A 25,982-nucleotide genomic window follows, 5' to 3' on the forward strand; every position below is an offset into this window, starting at 1 on the left:
GTGGGGCTGGCTGCATGTAGCATCTGGCACAGCACCAAAGCAATGTTAGAACCAGGGTATGGGGCTCTGGAGAGAGAGCAGGCTGGAGGAGGGGACAGAGACAGCCATCTGGGGCAAGCCCTGGCAAAGCAAACCTCCCCTGCAAGCTGGGCCACTACCTGCTGCGTCCCTGGGCAGGGTAGTTGCTTATTGAGGACCCGATCCTGAAGGCACTTGCACAGCCGGGGAGCCTCGCTGGCTTGAGCTCAATGGGAGGGAGTGCTGCTGGGCAGGGGCTTGCAGGATCGGACATTTGCCCCAGTCCCAGGCTGGGAAGCGCCTCACACACCCCCGGGCTCGGTCGGGGCGCAGAGGGCGCAGCATTTATGTCTCCGCGGATCTCAAAAGGCGGCACAAACACTCCCTCCCCCCCGACCGGGCAGGGGGGATCCCTGGCGCCGCGCCCCCAAGTGTCCCCGGCGCCGGGGGAGGGAGCGGCCCGGCAGGCCCGGCGCTACAGCCAGCCCACACCCCTCCCTCGCCGCGGGGTTGGCTCGGGGAAGTCCCGCCGGCCGGAGCAGCCTGGACTCCGCGCTGCGCGCACCGAGCCTGGGCCAGGCAGGGCGCTGCGCTGCCCTGCCCTGCGCTGGGCACCGGCGCCCCGGCCATGCCTTTCTACCGGCGCACGGTGCTGCCCCGCAGTCTCTGCCCCAGCCGCGCCGCGCTGCAGCTGGTCGAGCTGCGGGACGTCTGCAGCCTGGCCTCGCTCACCCTGCTCCGCCAGCTCGCCGACTTGTGCGGCCACTCGCTGGCGCTGCTCGGCGAGATCGAGGGGCACCTGCTGGCGCTGGGGCGCCGGGCCGGCCGCCTGCGCCACCGCATGAGCCGCCTGCAGGGGCTGCTGCACGGGCGCCCTCACCCCCGAGCTCCAGGTAAGAGACCGGGAGGCGGGGAGGCTCCTGCGTCCCCAACCCTCCGACAGCCCCTCCCCGGCCACCGCGCCCCTGGGGAGCCCCGGACCCGAGCCCCCTCGCCGTTCCTCTTCTCTTTCGGGAGCTGTTTTCCTTTAAAAGCAACTTCCTCTCTCCTCTCCCCATCCCCCGCGTCCGCCGCCCCTGCCCAGCCGCCTCGCGGTTCTCCTTCGGCCGGGGAATGAATCTCTCTTCCAGCTTGGCCGGGCAGAGCTGCCGCCAGCTCTGTTCCTCTCTGCCCCTTGGAAGGCGGGACCCTGCTGGGTCCACACGTCCCCTGCCGAGGGGCTATTCCCCGACGGTTCCCCGGGCTGACGTGTGGCTGCCCTGAACGCTGGACTCGTGGGCATGGCTGAGCCCTAGTGGTGCTGGGCACGGCGTAGGAGGTGGCACAGGGGTGTGCCTGGGTCCGAAGGGGTACGGCTGCATGCAGCACGGCGGGGGCACCCGTGGCCTCCTGGGGAGGGCTAGTTGTCATTTCTCCCCTAGACCTAGCACTCAGGGCCTTGGCACCTATCCCTTTATGAGGTTTCCTGGCCTGGTCCTGGCTTCACCCATAGTCTCTGTTGGAGCAAAGCTGTTACGTTCTGGTGACTAGCCTTCGAGATTTGTTAACCTGCTTTAATTTGTAAAGTGATTAATGTAAAACCTGGAACTGTGTCTGGTGTGGCTAAAAGCAACTGCACAATCCAGTTACTGATCTCCAGGAAGGTGCTGCTCCCAGTGTCACCTCCATCCGGTACTGGCTTTATGATTATTTCTGTATAGTATTCAGCTATCCTGTGGGAACTGGGCTCCTTGAAGTCTCTGTCTGATTGTCCTAAGAATTTACCCTATCACCTGTTGTGGCTCTAGTACAGGGGTGGGCAAACTTTTTGGCCCCGGGGGCCACATCTGGGTATGGAAATTGTATGGTGGGCCATGAATGCTCACAAAATTGGGGGTTGGGATGCAGGGGGGCATGAGGGCTTCGGCTGGGGTTGCAGGCTCTGGGGTGGGGCTGGGTGTGAGGGGTTGGGGATGCAGGAGGTTGCTCCGGGCTAGGACCCAGGGGTTCAGAGGGGGATCAGGATGGGGCAGGGGGGTTGGTGCACAGGAGGGGGTCATGGGTGCAGGCTCTGGGCGGTGTTTACCTCAAGCAGCTCCTGGAAGCAGGGACACGTTCCTCCTTCGGCTCCTACGCAGAGGTATGGCCAGGCAGCTCTGCGGGCTGCCCTATCCGCAGGCGCTGCTCCTGCAGCTCCCATTGCCCTCAGATCCCAGCCAATGGGAGCCGCGGAGGCGGCGCTTGGGGCAGGGGCAGCGTGCGGAGCTCCCTGGCTGCCCCTACGTGTAGGAGCAAGAGGGGGGACATGCCACTGCTTCCGGGAGCTGCGTGGAGCTGAGTGGGGCAATGCCTGCTGCCACTCCCTGGCTGGAGTGCCGGAGCAGGGCTTGCCCTGGACCCCGCTCCCCAACAGGCACTCGAAGGCTGAATTAAAACATTTGAAGGGCCGGATGCGGCCCCTGTGCCGTAGTTTGCCCACCCCTGCTGTAGTACATGAGCGCCTTCTGTGTTGTCAGTAGCAATAGCAAAGTCTCTAATGGGCTTAGTTGTGTCTCTCACCCTTCCCCTTTTTTCAGTGAAAGCTCTTCTACGGTCGGGGTGGAGGGCTTGTTTCCGAGGGATGTTGATGGGTGTTTTTTGAGCACAGGAAGCGGCAGTGCTGGAGGTGGCAAAACTGCCCATGATTTATGTGGGGGCAGGACTGGCCCCTTAGCCCCGGGCTCAGTCCCGCCAGGAAGGAAATCGCATGAGGATTCAAGTGTTGCCCTAGTAAAATCCAAGGGACAGGGCATTGCCCAAGGCGGCTCTGGGGCATCCTAGCCCATGCAATCAGGCAAAGCTGCTGGTGCTGGGAGCAGGGCGAGCAGTGGGAACAGCCTAATGTTTGTTAGTGTGTTGGTGGCCATGTAGATCCGCTGTGTGCTCTGTCATGCTGGCACACGCCCAGAACACCCACGCACCCTGTTCTGGGAGATTGGCAGGACACCCGCCGCTCATCTCCAGGAAGGGCAGGGCCTGCAAAGCCCCATCTGCTCTTTCCTCACTGGCAGTGGAGCTGCATTGGGCCTTGCACAGGTACACACTATGCTCAGACTTTGTGCCTTCCTCTCACGCTAGCACCTGACACCCATCCATCATGCTGGCAACGCCATCTCAGTGAGCGACTGATACACTTACGCTGACGATTCCGATTTGCAGCTTGGCTTTCGCCTTCCAATTCTAGTTCCCAACCTACCTTTACGTGATGTCAAGTGTCTCACTACATGGAAGAGGGAGACGCGCAGGTGTTCCAACACTATCCGGCGCCTGTCCTGCCCCATAACATACCCAGGACCCTGGGCACCTCTCGCCCAGTGCAGTAGCAAGGCCTAATGCGGGTGGGCTGAGGACAGAGCAACAGCAGCAGCCTGAATCCTGCCTTTCCTTGACAGTTGTCCAAACACTGGGCATTTTCCAGGCTGCTGGCCAAATGAACGCAGTACAGGGAGCTCCTTAGATCAAAGCACTGCTAGTGACTCCACAGCAAGGTGTGTACTGTAGCTCTGAGTGTTAATGCTCTGTCTGCACTGCTGGGCATCCATGCAGCCCTGTCCTGCCATGCCCCGGGTGCAGCATAAGGCCTGGGCTGGATTTTATGGGGCTGGTTACTTCCCAGGTTGTCCCAAAGCCCTGGTGTGGAACATGGAGGTAAACTTCTCCCATAGACAAAGCCCAATCTAAATCGCTCTCTTTAAAGACTCTAAGGTCCCATCTTTAGGTATTCCACCTTTAGCTAAGGGCCCTCTTCTACTAAGGAGGACAGATTTTTGCTGGAGTCTTGTGCTGCTGCTTAAAATGGCAAGTTGTACTCTATTTGTCCTGTGTGCCCCATCTGTTCTCTTCTGCACTGGAGCTCTACCAGTGGGTTTGTTTTTATAGTGCTTTTATTTTCACTTTCAAATACTAAGTTTTGGCACAAATGTCTGTGTTGGGGTAGAAATGGGCAGTGTGTTTTGGAGGAGTTTAAATACACTCATTTAAGGTTTGCTTGTAAAGGTTTCTTTGAAAATACTTCTTAAACTTGTGTCAAGAGCATTCCCTCTGCAGACTCTGTGCTTTCGTCAGGCCCTTTGGCAATGGTTGTGCATTTTGTGTTTTCCGCATTCTCTTGCATGTGCTGCCAGGATCCTGCAACTTGTTTCCTGTATGCAGAGAGCAAACCAAAGTTTTCAGAGTTGGCCTTTGAGACACGTTTGTGTTGCAGACACTAGCGTGATAATTAAAAAAGCTACCAGGGCAAGCAGAGACAGAGGCCAAAAATCCTGCATCTTGGGTACAAGCTCTGAGGCAAAGGGTTGATAGATTAATAGATTTTTAAGGCTAATAGCCATTACGGTCATCTAGTCTGATGTCCTGCATAGCACACGTCAGAGAATTTCACTGAGTAGTTCTTGCATCAGAACTCTGATATGCTGCATTTAATTCCAGTGGACCAGGTGAGATTGACCCCAGCCAGTGAGGGTGAGCAGAGGATGCCCTGTGGGCTTAGCAGTCTAACCTATCTTGGGCCAGAGGAGATTCAGACTGTGGTATTGGAGCCTGTCAGCGTTGGCATGAGACAGCCACATCCAGCCCAAAAGATTCTTTTTTAAATTTCTTCTTATAAAGGCAGGTGACCGGCTTGGAGCAGCCTCAGCCGCTGGGGACGGGGATGCTGGGTGTGGAGGTTGCCAGTGCCGCACTGGAGAGCTGCTTGGTGAGGGAGTGAAGGCACCTAGGAAGCATGAGCCTGCTGCTGTGTCCCTGCCTTCAGGAGGACCGGGGAGGTAGGAGGGCTGGGCTGGGCTCTCATTCACTGGGGGAGGAGCAGGGAAGCAGGCAGGACTGTGGGAAACTGGAGAGAGGGCTGGCAGCTGCACGTGTGTGACCCTGTCCCTCACTAGTTCTAGGGATGAATATTCGGACGGTGGTGGAGTCAAGACCGGGCTGTCTCTGGATTGGCTCTGATCACCGCACTTGGCTTTGCAGTCAGAGTCGAGTCACCGCCGCTCTATGTCAGAATTGCACAGCGTGTCAGTCATGAGGCCAAGCCACTTGCAAGCATAGGCGCGATGGCACTTTCTGCATACATGTGTGCATGGTGGTGGATCCTCTCCTGCTAGTGGATGATCACGTTGTAGCCATGACCAGTTCAGCTTATACCACCTGTGTCCCGCCAGGAGGTTGCGACCATTTCTCATGGATGGGGCTTGCTCCCATGACCCAGGCCTTTATCACCTGAGACGAAGCAGTGCAATGCTTAAGAACATAAGGACAGCCATACTGGGTCAGACCAAAGGTCCATCTAGCCCAGTATCCGGTCTTCCGACAGTGGCCAATGCCAGGTGCCCCAGAGGGAATGAACAGAACAGGTAATCATCAAGTGATCCATCCCCTGTTGCCCATTCATGGATTCTGGCAAACAGAGGCTAGGGACGCCATCCCTGCCCATCCTGGATAATAGCCATTGATGGACCTATCTTCTATGAATGTATCTAGTTCTTTTTTGAACCATGTTATAGTCTTGGCCTTCACAACATCCTCTGGCAAGGAGTTCCACAGGTTGACTGTGCATTGTGTGAAAAAATACTTCCTTTTGTTTGTTTTAAACCTGCTGCCTATTAATTTCATTTGGTGTCCCCTAGTTCTTGTGAGCTAGAGTAGGAGAAGGAGTAAATAACACTTTCTTATTTACTTTTTCCATACCAGTGATGATTTTATAGACCTCTATCATATCCACCCTTAGTCGTCTCTTTTCCAAGCTGAAAAGTCCCAGTCTTATTAATCTCTCCTCATGTTTCTGGGTGATGCTGCATTTGGGGTCAATCCAGCAACCTTGAACTGGTGCGGAATGCAGCATCTTCGTGCTATGTGGCACCTCTCAATGCTCCGTGATCCTCACTGGGCTGGCTCCTGGCTTCCGGCTGGAGATTAAGTTGCTGGGTTTGATCCCTGAAACCCTAGGTGGCCTGGGACCTGCCTAGTGGACCTGCCTCCCTGCCCAAGCCGTGCTGTCAGCAGCAGAGGTCATTGAACTCGATCCCCTTGTTGTAACAGGCAGGGTCTGCAGGCAGAGTGCTCTCTGCAAGGGTCCCGTCCTTCAGAGTTCTCCGGCTCCCAGGGTCTGAAATAGACTCAGTCTGTAGGTCTGGCGGGCTCACTGCCAAGCCCATCTGTTTGAGCAGGTGTTGGCGGGGGAGAGGGCAGGGAAGGTGGGTTTTGGGGGTAAGGCGGAGTGTGCTAGGGGTATGACTCACATAGCTGGGGAGGAGCGGGGCGAGGGGGCAGGGAGGAGAATGCTGCTGCTTTACAGGGTTTATGCTCTAACTCCTGCCTTGCTGTGGTTTTAGATGTGGTGTCGCAGAGCCCAGGGCGTCAGACGGGGTCCTTGGAACGGAGTTTCTTTTGGAACAAACTTGTAATATAAAAGCCCTGTGTACGTCGTGTGTGTGTGTGTGTGTGTGTGTGTGTGTGTGATGTAATCAGGCAGCTGCTGTTCTTGGGGTTAATATCCCTTGTCTGCAGATGTGATTGCTTTCTTAAGGCTGACAATCAAGATAAAGAGTATAGATCTGAACTAATCCAATCTCCTTTCTGTTGTTACTAACTCAGACTGTTCAAACGGAAGGGATCCAAGTCACTGTGCACATTCCCTGATCTCCATTCATGATTTCTAAACCTTCTGTCACTTTCACCACTGAGGCTGTTTGCTTGGTTTTCGTACTTCATTCAGCCCTGAGAGGGAATCTGATTGGTGAGTTTCTTGGCTGTTCCTAGTCAATCTGGTGTAACTCCTTCCTACTCTCTGGAAGGATGCTGAGGTATCTGGGAATTTATGTCACCCGGAGGGAGCACTGAAATCCCAGCCTCTCTCCCACTACCTTTATTTCAGTAAAAACCCTAAAACGTGAAATCATTTCTATTGATGTTGGTTTGGGCAGTTTTGTTTTTCTAAAGCTCAAGCGTTTGGTATCTAGTTGCTGGATGCTTTTCAGAGAGCAGGAAGGCCGCCTGTAACTCTGCTAGCATCCCAGCAGTGCAGTAGGAACAGGTGAGAGCTCCAGCATGTCCAGAAATGCTGTACACAAGACGGTGTTGCTGTCTGTATGTTGCCTGAATTAGTAATGAGCCCAGGGGGCCAAGGTGTTTGATTGCAATGCAAAACCTTCCATCTTCAAAGCATGCCTCTTGGTTTTATACCCCAGTGTCCCATCTTGAGGAGGAAGCGCTGGGTGGGAAGTGCGGGGTTCTCTTTTCAAAACAGAGTAGAAAGAACATGTGTTGCTTCCAAAAAACACAGGAAACCATCTCCCTAGGCCACGTTCTGATACACTTGAATAGCACCAGGGATTTCAACAGGACTATGCCAAGGCATGTACTGTGGACACTTAATCTATTTGATAAGTCATTTTCCTGGAACGCTCTTAGGAAGCAGGAGCCTTGCAGCTAAGGAACATGCCCTTCGGCTTTTGCTCCACTGTGCTAAAGAGCAGATTCTGCACCCCATTGCATCGTCAGTGACTCGGCCCTACAGCCCCAACAGACGGGAGTTTGAGGAGAGTTTTGTTCTCTGCACCCTAACCCACCGAGGGCTTTATGCACTGGAGACCGAAACAGCTATCTTTTTATCTTTCCATATGATGCACCAATGTGCACCTCTGCCCTGCCTGTGCACTATTCCCAAAAGGGCAACATTTGAGAAATGAGTTTAGAAGCTCATTGTATGTGCCCTGTCCTGCATGGATTGGGGGCCTGAGGGGGGTGCTGGTGTGAGCTGCTGATTGACAGCTATGATGAATGAAGTCCTCCATGCACAGTGTAGATAGAATCAGGCAGGCAGGCAGCCCACTAAGCTTCCTGGCCATACTCCCAGCACGTGTACACTCTCACTCACCCAGTTCGGGAAGGAACCACCTCTAGGAGAGACAGGGGAGTTCATACAGCTTGCCCTGCATACACTCAGTTCCGTGCTCAGTCAGGCATTTGCTCCACTTCTGGTTTCTGGGAGAATCTCCAGAGATCTCTAGTGGTCAGTTTTTGTCACATCCTCTGGTTCTTAGCTGATCCCATATGGGAATAATCGGATATTTCTGTGGTGTTATACTGTGCATGTTTCTATCCAGATGCTGCAGAACTCTAATTGTAAAACAACAATCACCAAGTACTTGTGAAAAAGCAGGTGGTTTATCAGCCAAGCAGAGATTTAACAATGAGGTTCCCTCTCTTTTCCACTTGATCAGTTTCATACTAAACTTTATCTTCTTCACTTCTCCTAAAGATACTTCCATCCCTTTCCTGTGTGGCTGCTTGGCTCTCTGGGTCCTTCCTATAATTCGGATTCCCCATTAGTAGATATATATGGCAGATCAGAGAGATTCCAGAGGTTGTTTCCAGCAATCTGGACAATTTCATGTTCTTAGCTATGGGATCCAGTCCTCTTGTTACCCTGGTCCAGAATGGAAGTGCATGTGTGTGTTTCTGAAACTGCACTTAAGATTTCATTTGTGTGCCTCAATTGTCACTCCATCATGACTGTTCAACACACAACGGGAGAGCAAGGATCTGCTGCAGAGCTTGAATTCAGCCCACTAGTTAAGAGATTGAAATGACAGAATAGATGCATGGGTGCAGGAGGAAAGAATTGTGCTGCTGAAGGCCAAGCATTTAATCAGAACCAAAGACTCAGAAAAGGCAGGTAGCTGGTTCCACTACAGGGCTGAAGACACTGACTTTGTTTTTATTGTCACTGTTGCTTAGTAATGAGGCTTTGCACTGCTTACCCAATGATCTCAAAGCACTTTACAGACATTTGTTATCTCAGCAGTCCTGTCAATCTACCCACTTTACAGGCAGGGAAGCGAAGGCTCGGATAAGCTAACAGGCTTGCCCAGGGTCATGCTAGTTGGTGGCAGAGCTGGGACCAGAACCCAGGAATCCTGGCTCCCAGTGCTATGCTCTTGAGCCCTAGACAAAGCCTACTAGATGTGGGACTAGAACTCAGGACTTCTGACTCCGCCTCCAACCAGTAGCCTGCAGAGGATAGTTTGTGAGATGGAGGCTATTGTAACGTAATGAGTGCTATGCACTGGCTGAGTTGAAAAGCTGCAATCTGATTGACAGCCCTTCAGCCTGAACTCACCCTTTCAGAAAAGCATGGTGCCTTTAAGCCTCATGCTTTTACTGCAGGTTTCTGCTTGGCTGAGGTTCTGGTCTGCAGGCGGAGAAGCAGGTCCCTTGGCATTGGCTGTGTAACATGAATACCAGCAGCAGAGCAAGCCAGCCATTTGTCCCTCTCTCCCCACTGGAGTGACTGGGCACACAGATTGTCACAGACAAGCGCTTTAAACCCAAAGGCAGCCAGCCCCTAGGAGCCGTGGGGGAGCAGACCCCCAGTCTGTGCTCGCAGAGGTGAGCTGTTTACTGGTTTTGTAGAAAATACGTGATGTTTTGGCTGCCCTCTGACCTCCCAGCCTGGGCCTCGAAGCAAACATTTAAGCAAGCAGAGCAAGAACGAGGGGTCAGCTCCAATGCCCAAAAATGGCTGGAATATCCTCCAGCAGCCGTTCAAGACAGCCTCCCCCAGCCCTGCAGGGTGTGCACCCCAAGGCTAGGGGTAGTCAGGATGGGTTACCATTGGCACCCCTGGCTGGAACCCAGGTGGCTGGTAAATGGGTGACTGTGGAGGTTCTTCCCCAAAAATGCTCTAATTGGCTTTTCTTTAAAAAAAGAAATGGGGTGAGTGTAGTGAATGAATGACATGGAATAACTAACAGAGCCAAATACACCCCAAGCAAACACCTTGCCGACTTCCCCATACACTATCATCTCACCGCATGGCTCCCCTGCTGGTTTACTCCTGCCCAACCAGTTCTGCTGATGTCCCTCAGTCCCAGCCTGAAGCGTCCCTGCGATTCCAGATCTGCGCCTCCCTCCCTCCCCGACCCCCGCCTGTGCGCCTCACTTCCCCCTGCTATTACAGTCCTGTTCCCCAGGTCTGCTGTGCTCCTCACTTCCCCCTGCTACTCTAGTCCTGCCCCCCAGCTCAGCCTGTGCTCCTCACTTTCCCCTGCTACACCAGTCCTACCCCTCAGCTCCGCCTGTACTCCTCACTTCTCTCCTTGCTGCTGCCTATTAATTTCATTTGGTGACCCTTGGTTCTTGTGTTATGAGGAGTAAATACCACTTCCTTTTTTACTGTCTCCACACCAGGCATGATTTTATAGAATTCTATCATATTCCCCCTTAGTCATCTCTTTTTCAACCTGAAAAGTCCCAGTCTTATTAATCTCTCCTCATACGGAAGCCGTTCCATACCCCTAATAATTTTTGTTGCCCTTTTCTGAAGCTTTTCCAATTCCAACATATCTTTTTGGAGATGAGGAGACCACATCTGCATGCAGTATTCAAGATGTGGGCATACCATGGATTTATATAGAGGTAATATGATATTTTCTGTCTTATTATCTATCCCTTTCTTAATGATTCCCAACATTCTGTTCACTTTTTTGACTGCCGCTGTACATTGAGTGGATGTTTTCAGAGAACTACTTACAGTGACTCCAAGATCTCTTTCTTGAGTGGTAACAACTAATTTAGACCCCACCATTTTATATGTATAGTTGGGATTATGTTTTCCAATGTGCATTACTTTGCATTTATCAACATTGAATTTCATCTGCCATTTTGTTTCCCAGTCACCCAGTTTCATGAGAAACTATTTGTTCACTGGTAGAGATGAGGTGAACAGGCTGAGCTGGGATGAGCTCTACAAGTGTAAGGGCATGTAAAAAATGCTTTCATAAGATTGGGCAGTGGTTTTGGTGATACCTTCATGAACATGCAGTCCACTAATGCATATGAGCAGGACTGTAACTCTTCTCCAACTTTATGGTTCCTGCTTTTGTCTGTGACAAAAAAACTATCAGAACATCTCTGAAGATGGAGTTTTAACTCTTTGTTGTATTCTGGTCATTTTCTGAGCTACCCCTTCACTTCCATCAGGGTTTCAGAGGGTTGAAAATGTGTTTCAAATGTCATATAGAAGGGTGCTCTTCAAATGTGTCTAGGCCACACCCAGCACAGACGGGGGCCCTTATCTATTTTTAAGACTTAAATTATTCTTAAAGGTTTTTTAAATTTAAATAGTCTGTCAATTAATCACAGTTAACTCACACGATTAACTCAAAAAAATTAATTGCGATTTAAAAAATTAATCGCAATTAATCGCATTGTTAAACAATAGAATACCAATTGAAATTTATTAATTATTTTGGATGTTTTTCTACATTTTCAAATATATTGATTTCAATTGCAACACAGAATACTAAGTGTACAGTGCTCTCTTTAGATTATTATTTTTATTACAAATATTTGCACTGTAAAAATGATAAATAAAAGAAATAGTATTTTTCAATTCACCTCATACAAGTACTGTAGTGCAATCTCTTTATTGTGAAAGTGTAACTTACAAATGTAGATTTTTTTTTCATAACTGCACTCAAACAAAACAATGCAAAACTTTAGAGCCTACAAGTCCACTCAGTCTTACTTCTTGTTCAGCCAATCGCTCAGAAAAACCAGTTTGTTTACATTTACAGGAGATAATGTTCCCTGCTTATTATTTACAGTGTCACCAGAGAGTGAGAACAGGTGTTCACGTGGGACTTTTGTAGCCGGCATTGCAAGGTATTTATGTGCCAGACATGCTAAACATTTGTATGCCCCTTCATGCTTCGGCCACCATTCTAGAGGACATGTTTCCATGCTGATGACGCTCGTTAAAAAATAATGTATTAATTACATTTGTGTCTGAACTCCTTGGGGGAGAATTGTATGTCTCCGTCTCTATTTTACCTGTATTCTGCCATATATTTCATGTTATAGCAGTCTCGGATGATGACTCAGCACATGTTATTAATTTTAAGAACACTTTCACTGCAGATTTGACAAAACGCAAAGAAGGTACCAATGTGGGATTTCTAAAAATAGCTACAGCACTCAACCCAAGGTTTAAGAATCTGAAGTGCCTTCCAAAATCTGAGAGGGACAAGGTATGGAGCATGCTTTCAGAAGTCTTAAAAGAGCAACACTCCAATGTGGAAAATACAGAACCCGAACCACCAAAAAAGAAAATCAACCTTCTACCGGTGGCAACTGACTCATATGATGAAAATGAACATGCATCAGTCCATTCTGCTTTGGATCATTATCGAGCAGAACCCATCATCAGCATGGACGCATGTCCTCTGGAATGGTGATTGAAGCATGAAGGGACATATGAATCTTTAGCGCATCTGGCATGTAAATATCTTGCGACGCTGGCTACAACCGTGCCATGAGAACGCCTGTTCTCACTTTCAGGTGACATTGTGAACAAGAAGCAGGCAGCATTATCTCCTGCAAATGTAAATAAACTTGTTTGTCTGAGAGATTGGCTGCACAAGAAATAGGACTGAGTGGACTTGTAGGCTCTAAAGTCTTACATTGTTTTATTTTTGAATGCAGTTATTTTTTGTACATAATTCTACATTTGTAAGTTCAACTCATGATGAAGAGATTCCACTACAGTACTTGTATTAGGTGAATTGAAAAATACTATTTTTTGTTTTTTACAGTGCAAATATTTGTAATAAAAATAAATATAAAGTGAGCACTGCATGCTTTGTATTCTGTGTTATAATTGAAATCTGTATATTTGAAAATGTAGAAGACATCAAAAAATATTTAAATAAATGGTATTCTATTATAGTTTAACAGTGCTATTAATCACACGATTAATCATGATACATTTTTTAATTGAGCAATTAATAGCGATTAATTTTTTTAATCGCTTAACAGCCCTAAAGTTAAATGGTCATCAAAGAAGGTGTTACAATTTCTTCTTAACTATCTTTGTATAGGTGGGACTTGGCTTTCCGAGTCTGGTAAGGAGTTGGTAATACTCCAATGGCTTCTTCTGTTAGTAACCAGTTATAGCATCAAATGACCTTGCTCTATTTGTACATAGAACATCTTACTACTCACATACCAATGGTATCAGGCAGTTGTTATATATAGACTTGCATTTAGATACAAAATATTTGCAAATATACAACTCAGAAGATGCTTTTCTCACCTTAAGCATTTGAGGGATGATCACGGGGTTTGCCTTAAGTGAAGCCGGGAGTTAGAAGTAACCAACATCTTCCGTGTAGCATTTCCCTGTCCTAAATGTTCTTCCTGCCAGTTCAAGAATGCACGTACCCACGTGCACACACATGTATGCATACACGCACACCCATAGACATGCACACATACACACGTATGCGTGGACACACACATGCATGTGTGCACTTGCACACACACACGCACATGCATATGCACAATCCACCCATTTGTGAGCCCAGTGGCATTGCAGCATATCCTAGGAGTCAGGGATAGGAGATGTCCACTGCGTCCTGCTTGGGTTCCCTCCCTGCAGTGCAAGCTCTTGGCTGGGTCACAAACAGTGCTGGAGTCCTAAAGCTGGAAGGTAACTGCAGTGCCAGAGATCCCTGCTGGGCTGGCTTTCTAACACCTTGTCCCCCCACCTGACCCCCCACTGCTCTCTAGCCTGCCTCCCACCATACCCCACTGCTCTCTAGCCCTGCCCCCACTCCCTTGCTGCTCTCTAGCTCTGCCCTGTGCCCCCTGCTGCTCTCTAACCCTACCCCCATGCGCTGTCTGCTCTCTAACCCTACCCCCTGCTGCTCTCTAACCCAGGGCTGTGGGGGGAGGAGGGTCAGGTCGGGGGAGGGCACAGTATGGAGGGCGAGGGGGAGGGTTGTGGGGAGGGCAAGTCCGGATTAACTTTTTGTGGGCCCCCATGGGGCAAGGTGCAGGGGAGTGGGATGGTCAGTCTGCAGAGAGAAGGGCGGGCTGGGGGCAATGAGGGACAATGCGGCGGGAGCAACTCCGCTCTGCGCAGCCCAGCAGGAGGGCACTGTTTATGAACCTGCAGCTGCCAGACACACACTGGCCATCCCAGCCCTGTGCTGCCAGCATGCCCCTTCCCCTTGAGGGCGGGCCCGCACCACACCACACCGCCCCCCTGCCCAGTGCCCCAACCGTATGCCCAGCGCCCCTTCGCCCAGAGGCCTCCACCACAGATCTCTATGCCCAGCCCCCACCCCTCCCAGACACCTCCCCTGCTGGCCTCCAACCACGACTGCACAGCACACCACACCACTCACCCAGTGCCCCCTGCCCATAGACATCCCCACTGCCCACCATCTTCCTCACAGTCCCACCATCACAGCTGCACAGCACCCCATATTCCTGAGGGGATTCTGCACCAAAAAAATAAAAATTCTGTGCACAATATTTTAAAATTCTACAAATGTTGTCAATAAATAAATGTGGAGGCTCCAACATGGCAGCAGGGAGCACAGGCCACTAGTTGCAGGTAGGTGGGAGATTACCCTGCAGCCTCCCCCAACCCCATCCCGGGACAGGGACTCGGCAGTGAGGCTGCATCGACCCTGACACAGTGCAAGGGCCAGGTCTGCCCCAGAAACACCCTGGGGCCCTGCCCCTGTGCCAGGCGCACCGGCTGAGGGTGAGCAGGCTCAGCCCAGCAGCAGGATCCAAGTGCAGAGAAACTTAGTGGGGGAGGGATCCAGCTGTGGATAAGAGAGTTCTCTGTGGGGCAGTCCGGGTGTGGGTGGCTCAGTGGGAGATCTGGATGCACAGAAACTCATAGGGGGGTTCCAGGTGCAGGGGCAATGGGACTCTGCAGGGGAGCCAGGGAAAGAAGTTTGAGGCTCAGCAGGGGGAGGTCTAGGTGCAAGGGGGGTTCATTTGGATGGGGGTCCAGGTGCAGGTGGTTGGGGCTCAGTGGGAAGGGTGTCTGGGGGGCTCATCAGGGTTGTACAGATGCAGGGGAGGTCGGGCTTGTCAGGGTGAGGGTTTGATGGGCCTGCTTAACAGGGGAGCCCCAGCTTCTGCCAAGGGGATGCCGCATGCTGGGCTCCAGCTTCCCCCTTACCCCCGCTTCCCCATCCCCTTCTCTTCCCCATCCCATGCCCCTTCTCCACTGCCCCATCTCCACCCCACCCCCTTCCTTCCCCCCCGCCTCTTCCCTCCTGCCCCCGCTTCCCCATCCCCTTCTCTTCCCCATCCCATGCCCCTTCCCCACCGCTCAATCTCCTCCCCAGGCTTGAGGGGCAGGGGGGAAAGCACCCCCCAGCACGAGCCGGCGGAGCAGAGAGGGTTGGGGCCAGGTCACCCCACTTCCTGCCACCCAGTGATTGCAGGGCAGGCCCGACCCCGTATTCATGGGGTGGTCGGAAGTGGGGTGACCCGGCCACAGCCCGCTCCGCTCTACTCCCCTGGCTCCCAGCCTTGGGACTTGGGGAGCAGGGGGGAACTGCCCCCCCACACTGACCGGCAGCGCGGGTGTACTGGGTCACTCCACTTCTTGCCTCACTGTGAGTGCAGGGCGCGCCTGACCCCTGCTGCAGTCCCCCAGGATGCCTAGCTCAGGGGAAGGGGTGGAGTGGGGGTGGGGCTGAGGTAGAGCAGGGGTGGGAAGAGGTGGGGCGGGGGCAGCTTTCCTGGCTTGCTCAGCCGGCTGGGGGATCGGGCTGGCTGGGGCCCCTTCTGACTCTGGACCCAGCGCCATGGTAAACCCGGTACTGGGGGAGAGTGCCCTGGAGAGGGTGATGGAGCGCATTGTGGGATAGTACTGAAATGGTGTTCCAGTTCTTCTACCCCATGGGAAACCCCATGTAAACCGGACATACTGGGTACAGGAGAGATGTGGTAAATGTTCTTGGTAAAAACAGCAGGAGAAGCTCTGCAAACACCCAAGGCCTTTGGAAGAAGTGGCCACTTTTATGTGAACCCAGTTGTTTTGACAAAAAGCCAGTTCCTTGATAGAAAGTGCTTCCCCCCCTTCGCGGGAACAATGTTTCCTGGCTCCGGCCTCGCAAAGTTAATTTTCCCTGCCTTTCCATTATGGGAAGGCCAAAGCCAGTCCTCTGGTGCTATGAGGGAGGGGGCCCTTAAAGAAGCTGTCCAGCCCAGTCCCATGTGCAGATGAGTCAGTGCACTGCAAGCTCAGCATGCTCAGAGAAGAGCAAAGGAACCATGAGCAGAGCCCTGGCTGCTCCAGCTGCTTGGCTGAGCCAGCCCCAGCCAAGTCTGCCCTGCTGCTGCTATCACTGATTGTCCCTGGGCCAGGACCCTGCCTGCTTTTGGATGCCCCTCCCTTCCTGTCCTCTCGCAGGGGGCAGTGAAGAGCACTGTCAGGTGCCCTTCTGCACACACCAGTTCAAGGAAGCCCACTCCCAGCTGCAGTGTAGACATACCTTGGAGGCATGCAGTCAGGGTAAAGATCAGATGATGATATCAAACAAGTACCTACATACAGTCTTGCAGATAACGCCTTCTAGAGAATTATCCCTGACAGGCAGTTAAACAGCTACTCTACTTGTATTGAACTCTATTTGTTCTGTTTTTTAAATGATTCAAACTTGTTATCCCAGCAAGCATACAAAGCAGGGAAATTGAAAAAGAGCAGATGTGAGATCTGGCAAGTGTTAGCTGTTCAAACTACTAGACTGAAACGTGCCGGACATGCCTGCACTTTGGGGAAGATCTGTGCTAAGTGGGTTTCCTGGGGAATCCCTGGGGAGTGATTAATGCAAATTACACAACCCCAATTGTGCAAAACCCCAGCCTTTTGAAGCTATGCCCTGAGGAGAGGGCAACTGACTCGTGATTACCTGGGGATAACAGAAGCATGGTGGAGTAGTAGTCATGACTGGAGTTCAGGTATGGAAGGGTATGTGCTGTTTAGGAAAGACAGAAATAAAGGCAAAGGTGGCGGAGTAGCATTGTATATCAATGATGAGGTAGAATGTAAAGAAATAAGAGGCGATGGAATGGATAAGACCGAGTCTGTCTGGGCAAAAATCACATTGGGAAAGAAAGCTACTAGAGCCTCCCCTGGGATAGTGCTTGAGGTGTGCTATAGACCGCTGGGATTCGATTTGGATATGGATAGAGCCCTCTTTATTGTTTTTAATGCAGTAAATACTAATGGGAATTGTGTGATCATGGGAGACTTTAACTTCCCAGATATAGACTGGAGGACAAGTGCTAGTAATAGTAATAGGGGTCAGATTTTCCTGGGTGTGATAGCTGATGGATTCCTTCACCAAGTAATTGCTGAACCAACAAGAGGGGATGCCATTTTAGATTTGATTTTGGTGAGTAGTGAGGACCTCATAGAAGAAATGGTTGTAGGGGACAACCTTAGTTTGAGCGATCATGAGCTAATTCAGTTCAAACTAAATGGAAGGATAAACAAAAACAGATCTGTGACTAGGGTTTTTGATTTCAAAAGGGCTAACTTTAAAAAATTAAGGAAATTAGTTAGGGAAGTGGATTGGACTGAAAAACTTGTGGCTCTAAAGGTGGAGGAGGCCTGGAATTACTTCAAGTCAAGGTTGCAGAAACTATCAGAAGCCTGCATCCCAAGAAAGGGGAAAAAACTCATAGGCAGGAGTTGTAGACCAAGCTGGATGAGCAAGCATCTCAGAGAGGCGATTAAGAAAAAGCAGAAAGCCTACAAGGAGTGGAAGATGAGAGGGATCAGCAAGGAAAGCTACCTTATTGAGGTCAGAACATGCAGGGATAAAGTGAGAAAGGCCAAAAGTCAAGTAGAGTTGGACCTTGCAAAGGGAATTAAAACCAATAGTAAAAGGTTCTACAGCCATATAAATAATAAGAAAACAAAGAAAGAAGAAGTGGGACCACTAAACACTGAGGATGGAGTGGAGGTTAAGGATAATCTAGGCATGGCCCAATATCTAAACAAATACTTTGCCTCAGTCTTTAATGAGGATCTTAGGGATAATGGTAGCATGACAATAGGAATGAGGATATGGAGGTAGATATTACCATATCTGAGGTAGAAGCAAAACTCGAACAGCTTAATGGGACTAAACCGGGGGGCCCAGCTAATCTTCACCCAAAAATATTAAAGGAACTGGCACATGAAATTGTAAGCCCATTAGCAAGAATTTTTAATGAATATGTAAACTCAGGGGTTGTACCGTATGACTGGAGAATTGCTAACATAAGTCCTATTTTTAAGAAAGGAAAAAAAAGTGATCCAGGTAACTACAGGCCTGTTAGTTTGACATCTGTAGTATGCAAGGTCTTGGAAAAAATTTTGAAGGAGAAAGTAGTTAAGGACATTGAGGTTAGTGGTAATTGGGACAAAATACAACATGGTTTTACAAAAGGTAGATCGTGCCAAACCAACCTGATCTCCTTCTTTGAGAAGGTAACAGATTTTTTAGACAAAGGAAACACAGTGAATCTAATTTACCTTGATTTCAGTAAGGCATTTGATATGGTTCCACATGGGGAATTCTTAGCTAAATTGGGAAAGGTGGGGATCAATACGAAAATTGAAAGGTGGATAAGGAACTGGTTAAAGGGGAGACTACAGTGGGTCATACTGAAAGGTGAACTGTCAGGCTGGAAGGAGGTTACTAATGGAGTTCCTCAGGGATTGGTTTTGGGACCAATCTTATTTAATCTTTTTATTACTGCCCTTGGCACAAAAAGTGGGAGCGTGCTAATAAAGTTTGTGGATGATACAAAGCTGGGAGGTATTGCCAATACAGAGAGGGACCGGGATATCCTACAGGAAGATCTGGATGATCTTGTAAACTGGAGTAATAGTAATAGGATGAAATTTAATAGTGAGAAGTGTAAGGTCATGCATTTAGGGATTAATAACAAGAATTTTTGTTATAAACTGGGGACGCATCAGTTAGAAGTAACAGAGGAGGAGAAGGACCTCGGGGTATTGGTTGATCACAGGATGACTATGAGCCGCCAATATGATATGGCTGTGATAAAAGCTAATGCGGTCTTGGGATGCATCAGGCGAGGTATTTCCAGTAGAGATAAGGAGGTGTTAGTACCGTTATACAAGGCACGGGTGAAACCTCATCTGGAATACTGTGTGCAGTTCTGGTCTCCCCATGTTTAAGAAGGATGAATTCAAACTGGAACAGATACAGAGAAGGGCTACTAGGATGATCCGGGGAACGGAAAACCTGTTTTATGAAAGGAGACTCAAGGAGCTTGGCTTGTTTAGCTTAACGAAAAGAAGGCTGAGGGGAGATATGATTGCTCTCTATAAATATATCAGAGGGATAAATACCAGGGAGGGAGAGGAATTATTTAAGCTCAGTACCAGTGTGGACACAAGAACAAATGGATATAAACTGGCCATCGGGAAGTTTAGACTTGAAATTAGAAGAAGGTTTCTAACTATCAGAGGACTGAAGTTCTGGAATAGCCTTCGAAGGGGAGCAGTGGAGGCACAAGACATATTTGGCTTCAAGATTAATCTTGATAAGTTTATGGAGGGGATGGTATGATGGGATAACATGAATTTGGCAATTAATTGATCTTTGACTATTAGTGGTAAATATGACCAATGGCCTGTGATGGGACACTAGACAGGGTGGGATCTGAGTTACTACAGAGAATTCTTTCCTTGGTGTCTGGCTGGTTAGTCTTGCCCACATGCTCAGGGTTTAGCTGATCGCCATATTTGGGGTCGGGAAGGAATTTTCCTTCAGGGCAGATTGGCAGAGGCCCTGGGGGTTTTTCGCCTTCCTCTGCAGCGTGGGGGCACAGGTCACTTGCTGGAGGATTCTCTGCACCTTGAAGTCTTTAAACCAAGAGTTGAGGACTTCAATAGCTCAGAGATAGGTCGGTGGTTTGTTACAGGAGTGGGTGGGTGAGATTCTGTGGCCTGAGTTGTGCAGGAGGTCAGACTAGATGATCATAATGGTCCCTTCTGACCTTAAAGTCTATGAGTCTATGAGCGAAGCTGGATAAAGAACCAGCTGTGTTGTCCAGGTCAGACTGTTCCTGAGCTATAAGCTGACATGAACTTGTAACCAAGGGGGCAAACCCTTTTGAAAGACTGACACATACCAGAGCACTGTGGTGGCGTTGGAGGTGAAAATAGGAAAATCTATTTCACTAGGAGGGTGGTGAAGCACTGGAATGGGTTACCTAGGGAGGTGGTGCAATCTCCATCCTTAGAGGTGTTTAAGGCCCAGCTTGACAAAGCCCTGGCTGGGATGATTTAGTTGGGGTTGGTCCTTCTTTGAGCAGGTGGTTGGGCTAGATGACCTCCTGAGGTCTCTTCCAACCCTAATCTTCTATGAGTCTATGAAACCTCTGGTAAGCTTTTAGCATGCACGGAGGTTCTCTTCTTGTTTTAAAATGTTGTCTCTATAATGTTTTTTCCCTAAGAATGAAGGCAGTGTGCTCTGTGAAGGCTGGTTGGTAGCTGGTGTGCACAGTGGTAGCCCCTGGGCCTGGAGAAAGAGTTAACCACAGGGGCTGGACCCTGCTCCAACCTGCTGGCAAGTCACTGTGATGCGCAGAGGCGCTGCAAGTGTAAAGGGAGCGAGACCTGGGAAGCCTCAAGTAGGTGCCCTCAAAGGAGACTGTGGGAGGGGGTCAAAGGTGCAGTGAACCCTGAAACTGTGACAAGCTCCTCCTCATTACGGATCCTAATCCATCTACCTTATCTTCACTGCTTTAGATGGCCTCCGTCAACCCCGGAGCCACACACACCCATGCTTCAGGGCAGGGCTGTTATGGGGATGGGGAAACCGAGGCCCAGAAAGACTGAGGCATAGATCCCCAAAGGTATTTAGGGATCTAACTCCCACTGAAATCAATAGAAGTTCAGTGCCCCTATACCTTCCAGGGTCTGGTCCTGCGACCTGTGGAGGAGTCAGAAATTGTCACAGGCTAGTGCTCTAACCACAAGGCACCTGTCAGGTGCCCCACTGCTAGTCGGTGCGGAGGGACGTGTGCAGGCCTCACGCATGTAGAAGGGCAGGGCACGCGGGTGGGGGGGCATTGACCTTTCACTGCTAAGGCAGCTTGCTACCTTTCCGCATTCCGCCTGAAGGGAGAAAATAGTCCACTCAGCACACTTGGCCAGTTTCACTTCAGGGTGCCCAGCCCAGGCCTGTAGTGGGAGAGTTGCGGGGGAAGGTCTGGTTAGTAAAATTTTCATTGCAGGTACACCCCCTTGCCCCCATGGAAACAGGGTTTGTTCTGAGGTTCTGCAAAAACTTCTTCTGCCAGAACTTTGAGCCAACTTTGACGTGAAGTTACCCCTTCAACAAGCTTCCCACTGGTCCCAATCAACTCCCCCATGATCAACATGGGTGGATGTCCTTTGTTCCACCTCTGGGATGCTGTCCCTCCTCTCTCCTCTGTGCTGGGATCCCGGGGGGCATGGAGAGGGGCAGTCAGAGCAGAGCCAATTCACAGCAGCAAGTGAAGTGATGAGTCAGTTCCATGGGGTAGTCCCTGCCTCCGCCCCTCCCTGCAGAGCTGGGAGATAGCCGCTGATAAGTGGCCAGGCACCTGGAGAATGCAGCCGTAGAGGTCTGGAGACCTCTCTGCTTGTTGGTAGATGCTAACGAGGTTGTTGTGACCTCTGTGAATAGCTGGGCCCTCTGGAAAAACACATGCATCAGCAGTAATTGCACCTGCCATGGAAGGAGGCAGACAGCTGGTGTCTGCACACATGGTGCAGAGCCTGGTCCTGCTACTGTGCACCTGCGGCTGCTCTGCTGTGGGATGGGGAGACGGACTGGCCGCAAACTCCTGCCTCCTGTGCAGCTAGAATCCCAGCTGTTTCAACAGGCGGGTGCTGGCCCCCCAAGCACATTGTGCCCATCCCAGCTCACCAGCTTCTGCTGCATAGCTGGCCATAGGCCCCACCTCCGGCCTGGAGCAGGCTGCAGGTTATGCAGAGTGCAGCTCCCAGCATGCACGTCTGCCAGACTGCTGCATGTTGGGAGCTGTGCTCTCCACAGGCTGTGTGCTGCTCCGGGTTAAAGATTGGGAGCTGTGCTCTCCACAGGCTGTGCGCTGCTCCGGGTTAAAGATTGGGAGCTGTGCTCTCCACAGGCTGTGCGCTGCTCCGGGTTAAAGATGGGGCTGGAGCAGGCTCTGTGGAGAAGGTGGCAAGCTGGGTTTGGGGCACAACATGTGCGGGGGGCTGTACCTCCCTGAAAGGCTGTGCCTCCCCCCGCTTCTGCCTGGCTTGGGAGCAGGTCCCCTCCCCACTCGGTGCCTGTTTCCCATCGGATACTGACCCCGTTCCAGGGGTGTTGTGTGGCCTGGCTCTCTGATATCGGTGACGTGGGGTGAAGTATTGGGATAGCTGTGTTTTAGTCTGTATCCACAAAAACAACAAGGAGTCTGGTGGCACCTTAAAGACTAGAAGTGGGTTTTTTTACCCACGAAAGCTTATGCCCAAATGAATCTGTTAGTCTTTAAGGTGCCACCAGACTCCTCGTTGTTTTTGTGGGGTGAAGTGTATACTCCCCCCACCCCGCCCATCTGCCACCTCCTGGGCCACTCAGAGCGCTTGGCTCGCTTGCTCTCCAAGGGAAGGGGCTGCGGACAGGGCAGTGTGCCCGGGGGCCAGGAATGTTGGCCAGGGTTATGCTCACAGAGCCAGTGTGGGCCAGCAGTACCCGTGGCCTGGGGTGTTGATCTCTCTGGCGGCTGGGGTGCCATCAGTGCCAAGGCTCCTTAGCACAGGAGGAAGGTACCCCCTCTGTCTGAGGGGCGGGGGGAGCCTCGCTCCGACCTCGCCATCTGCACCATGGCTCACCCCAGGACAAGGGTCCCTGGCCCTCTCACCAGCCTTTGTCTGGGGGCTCTGCGCCCGGCCCCAGACCTGCCACAGGGAGCCTGGCCTCAGGACAAACACCAGAGGAGCATCCAGACTGGCCTCTCCCCATCTCGGTTCCCCCGTGTCCCCTGGCGCGCCAGGGCCAGGCAGCATGTGCAGCACAGGCACCGGCCCGGCAGTGAGCACAGACAGCATGCTCATAGCCCTGGGCAGCGCGGATGGGGCGTCTGCTCCAGGCGCTGTGGAGGAGAAGGCTCTTACACCACTTGCAGTGGGAGCAGGAGAGGGGGAGAGCGGAGCCCAGTGCTAAGTGTGCTGAGGGCAGCAAGGCAGGGGAAGGTTTTGAACTGGACCCTGAAATGAATGGGGGCAAGTGGAGCTGCGGAGTTGGTGGCTGCATATGTGGGCGGTGGACAGGCTGTGATGGTTACTGTTAACCCCGTAGATTGCAGCAGGGCCAGGGGCACCAAGCACCATCCAGGCCCAGATCCCATTGCACTGGGCGTGTGCCATGGTGGCTGGGCGTGGGGCCAGGGCAGGCTGCAGAGAAGGGGTGCTATGGGAGAAGTTGTGGCAGAAGTCTTGAGGCCCTGGGGGTCACAGGCAAATAGTGGGGGACAGGGCTGGCCTGGCTCCCATGCACAGGAGCTGTCAGGTTCCTGCCTATCAACTTGCTGCCCAGGTCCCTAGAGCAGAGCAGGAGGGAGAGGCCAGCTAGGCACAGTGACCCCCAGGCCTTGGGAGGGAGCCGAGCCTGTGTTCTCCCAAGACTGGAGCTAAGAGTCCGGGAGTGGGAGCAGCCGTGGGCCTCTCGGGGTTGGGCACGGCCGGAGGCTGCAGCTGGGTCGGGGGATTCCCCTGGCAGCCTCATGTGCCTCGCGGTTGCAGGACCCAGCAAGAAGGAAGGAAGAAACGCCACATGAATGAGCTGCAGCTCCCGGGAGGCCTCCCTGGCTGCTCACGGGGAGGGGGCTGCCCAGCTCCTAGCACTGGGGGCTAAGCTGACACCCCCACCAGTGCCAGCCAAACAAGGGGTGCGGTCACCGGACCCACAAGGATCCAGGGGAGGTGGCAGAAGGGGGTTAAACTGCTGGGCGAAATGCAGGCTGCCAGCAAGGCGAGTGTCGAGCAGTGAGATCTGAGGAGCAGTGTCCTTGGGGACATTGCTTGGGCCTGGGCAGAGCCCTGGGCATGACTCCAAGGGAGCAACCCTGCCCTGCTTGGTCCCTCCTGTCTGGGATGCTCAGTGAGGCTGTCCCAGACCAGAGCCCATGAGGCATGGGGGCAGCTGGCACAGAGCCCTGCATAGCATGGAGCGGGCAAGGGTGCCCCAGCAGGGAGGCTGCAGCGAGGGCCGAGCCCAGCAAGGTTTGTGTTCAGGGACAAGGCGATAACCACGGAGCCATGACTGCAGTACAGCCTCTACCACCCCGGGAGGGGCATGTGGCTGGGGGACTCTGCTGGGCGAGGGCAGGCAGATGAGTATGGGGCAGAGTTCAGGGCAGTGTTTGCAGCAGACACATCTGGAATGGGGAGAGCTGGGGGGTGGTTATTTTGTGAGAAGGGCAGGGGTGGGCATGTGCAGTCTGGGCAGCACTGGGGGTATGGGCAGAGATGCATGGTCAGGGCAGTGCCAGGAGAGATGGACACATGTGGTCTGGCCAGTGCTATGAGGTTGGGCTCACGGGTGCGCTCTGGGCAGCGTTGGGGCAGGGGGGTGGGCAGAGACGCACAGTCTAGGAAGTGCCGGGGGTGGGCATGTGAGCAATCATGGAGGCACCTTTACTGGAGGTTTTTGAGAGGAGGCTGGAGCCATCTGTCAGGGGTGGTTTAGACACAACAAATCCTGCGTCTTGGCAGGGGCTAGACTAGATGACCCCTGCAGTGCCTTCTAACCCTCTTGTTTTATGATCCTCCATACAGTCTGGGTGGTGCCAGAGAGGGTGGGCAGGGACGCGCACAGTGATGAGCTGCCAAAATCTTAACAACGGGTTCCCTCCTCACCCCATGAGGGGGTCGTTGCCCACCCCCACCCCCCGGGACTCCTGCCCCATCCAACCCCCCCGAATTCCTTGATGCCCCCCCCGGCCCCCTGCCCCATCCACCCCCCTCCGCTGTCCCCTGACTGCCCCCAGAACCGGGCAGGAGGGTCTCGTGGGCCACCATAGTGGGTGCCCACCCCACCCCTAAGAGCCAGAGGCACATGCCGGGGGGCAAGGTGGGGAGTCCCAGTGGTGCTTACCTGGGGCAGCTCCCAGGAAGCATCTGGCAGGTCCCTCTATCTCCTAGGGGTGGGGGAGCGTAGCTAGGGGGGGGAGCAGGAGGAGCAGCCGCTCCCCCCCACTGATCACATCAAAAGTGGCACCTTAGGTGCCGACTCCCTGGGTGCTCTGGGGTTGAAGCACCCACGGGGAAAATTTGGTGGGTGCAGAGCCCCCACTGGCAGCTCCCCGCCCGGCCCCAGCTCACCTCACCTCCACCTCCACCTCCTCCCCTGAAAGCGCCGCCCCGCTCTGCTTCTCTGCCCCCACCCCCCGTCCCGGCTTCCCGCGAATCAGCTGTTCACGCGGGAAGCCGGGGAGGGCTGAGAAGCAGGCGGCAGCTTCCCACTCAGGCCGAGGGTGGCGGACGTGAGCTGGGGTGGGGAGCAGTTCCCCTGTCTCCCTCCCGGGTTACCTGCTGCGGCGTGGGCGGTCCTTCTCGCCGTCGCTCCCCCCCCCCGCCCCAGCTCACCTCCGCCTCCCTGGGCCTGAGCGGGAAGCCGCTGCCTGCTTCTCAGCCCCCCTGGCTTCCTGCGTGAACAGCTGATTCGCGGGAAGCCAGGTGGGGGAGGGGGGCGAAGAAGCAGGGCAGGGCGGTGCGTTCAGGGGAGGAGGCGGAGGTGGAGTGCAGGTGAGCTGGGGCTGGGAGCTGCTGGTGGGGGCTCTGCACCCACCAGATTTTCCCCTTGGGTGCTCCAGGCTGGAACACCCATGGAGCTGGTGCCTAAGGCGCCACTTTTGGCCGGTTAAATTTAGAAGCCCTTTTAGAACCAGTTGTCCCTCGCAGAACAACCAGTTCTAAAAGGGCTTCTAAATTTAACAACTGGTTCTAGCGAACCGGCTCCAGCTCACCACTGGATGCGCGGTCTGGGCAGTGCTGGGGGGGAGGCAGGGACACTTGATCTGGGCGGTGTCAGGGGGGCAGGGACACGTGATCTGGGCAGTGCAGGGGGAGATGGGCAGGGACACGCGGTCTG

The 25,982-nt window shown here is 52.5% G+C and overlaps 1 protein-coding gene across 2 annotated transcripts in view; it reads left to right on the forward strand.

Moving 5' to 3' along the window:
• The first annotated feature begins 398 nt into the window (after window positions 1–398).
• Window positions 399–25,982, forward strand: part of NHSL2 (NHS like 2) — a 151,673-nt gene continuing 126,089 nt past the window's right edge. For both annotated transcript variants that reach the window (XM_073360617.1, XM_073360618.1), the window contains exon 1: window positions 399–911. In XM_073360617.1, the coding sequence (XP_073216718.1) occupies window positions 647–911 (265 nt within the window). In that variant the 5' untranslated portion in view covers window positions 399–646. The remainder of the gene's footprint in view (window positions 912–25,982) is intronic.

The sequence above is a fragment of the Lepidochelys kempii genome, chromosome 9 (assembly GCF_965140265.1).
Source record: "Lepidochelys kempii isolate rLepKem1 chromosome 9, rLepKem1.hap2, whole genome shotgun sequence".
Taxonomy (NCBI): Eukaryota; Metazoa; Chordata; order Testudines; family Cheloniidae; genus Lepidochelys; species Lepidochelys kempii.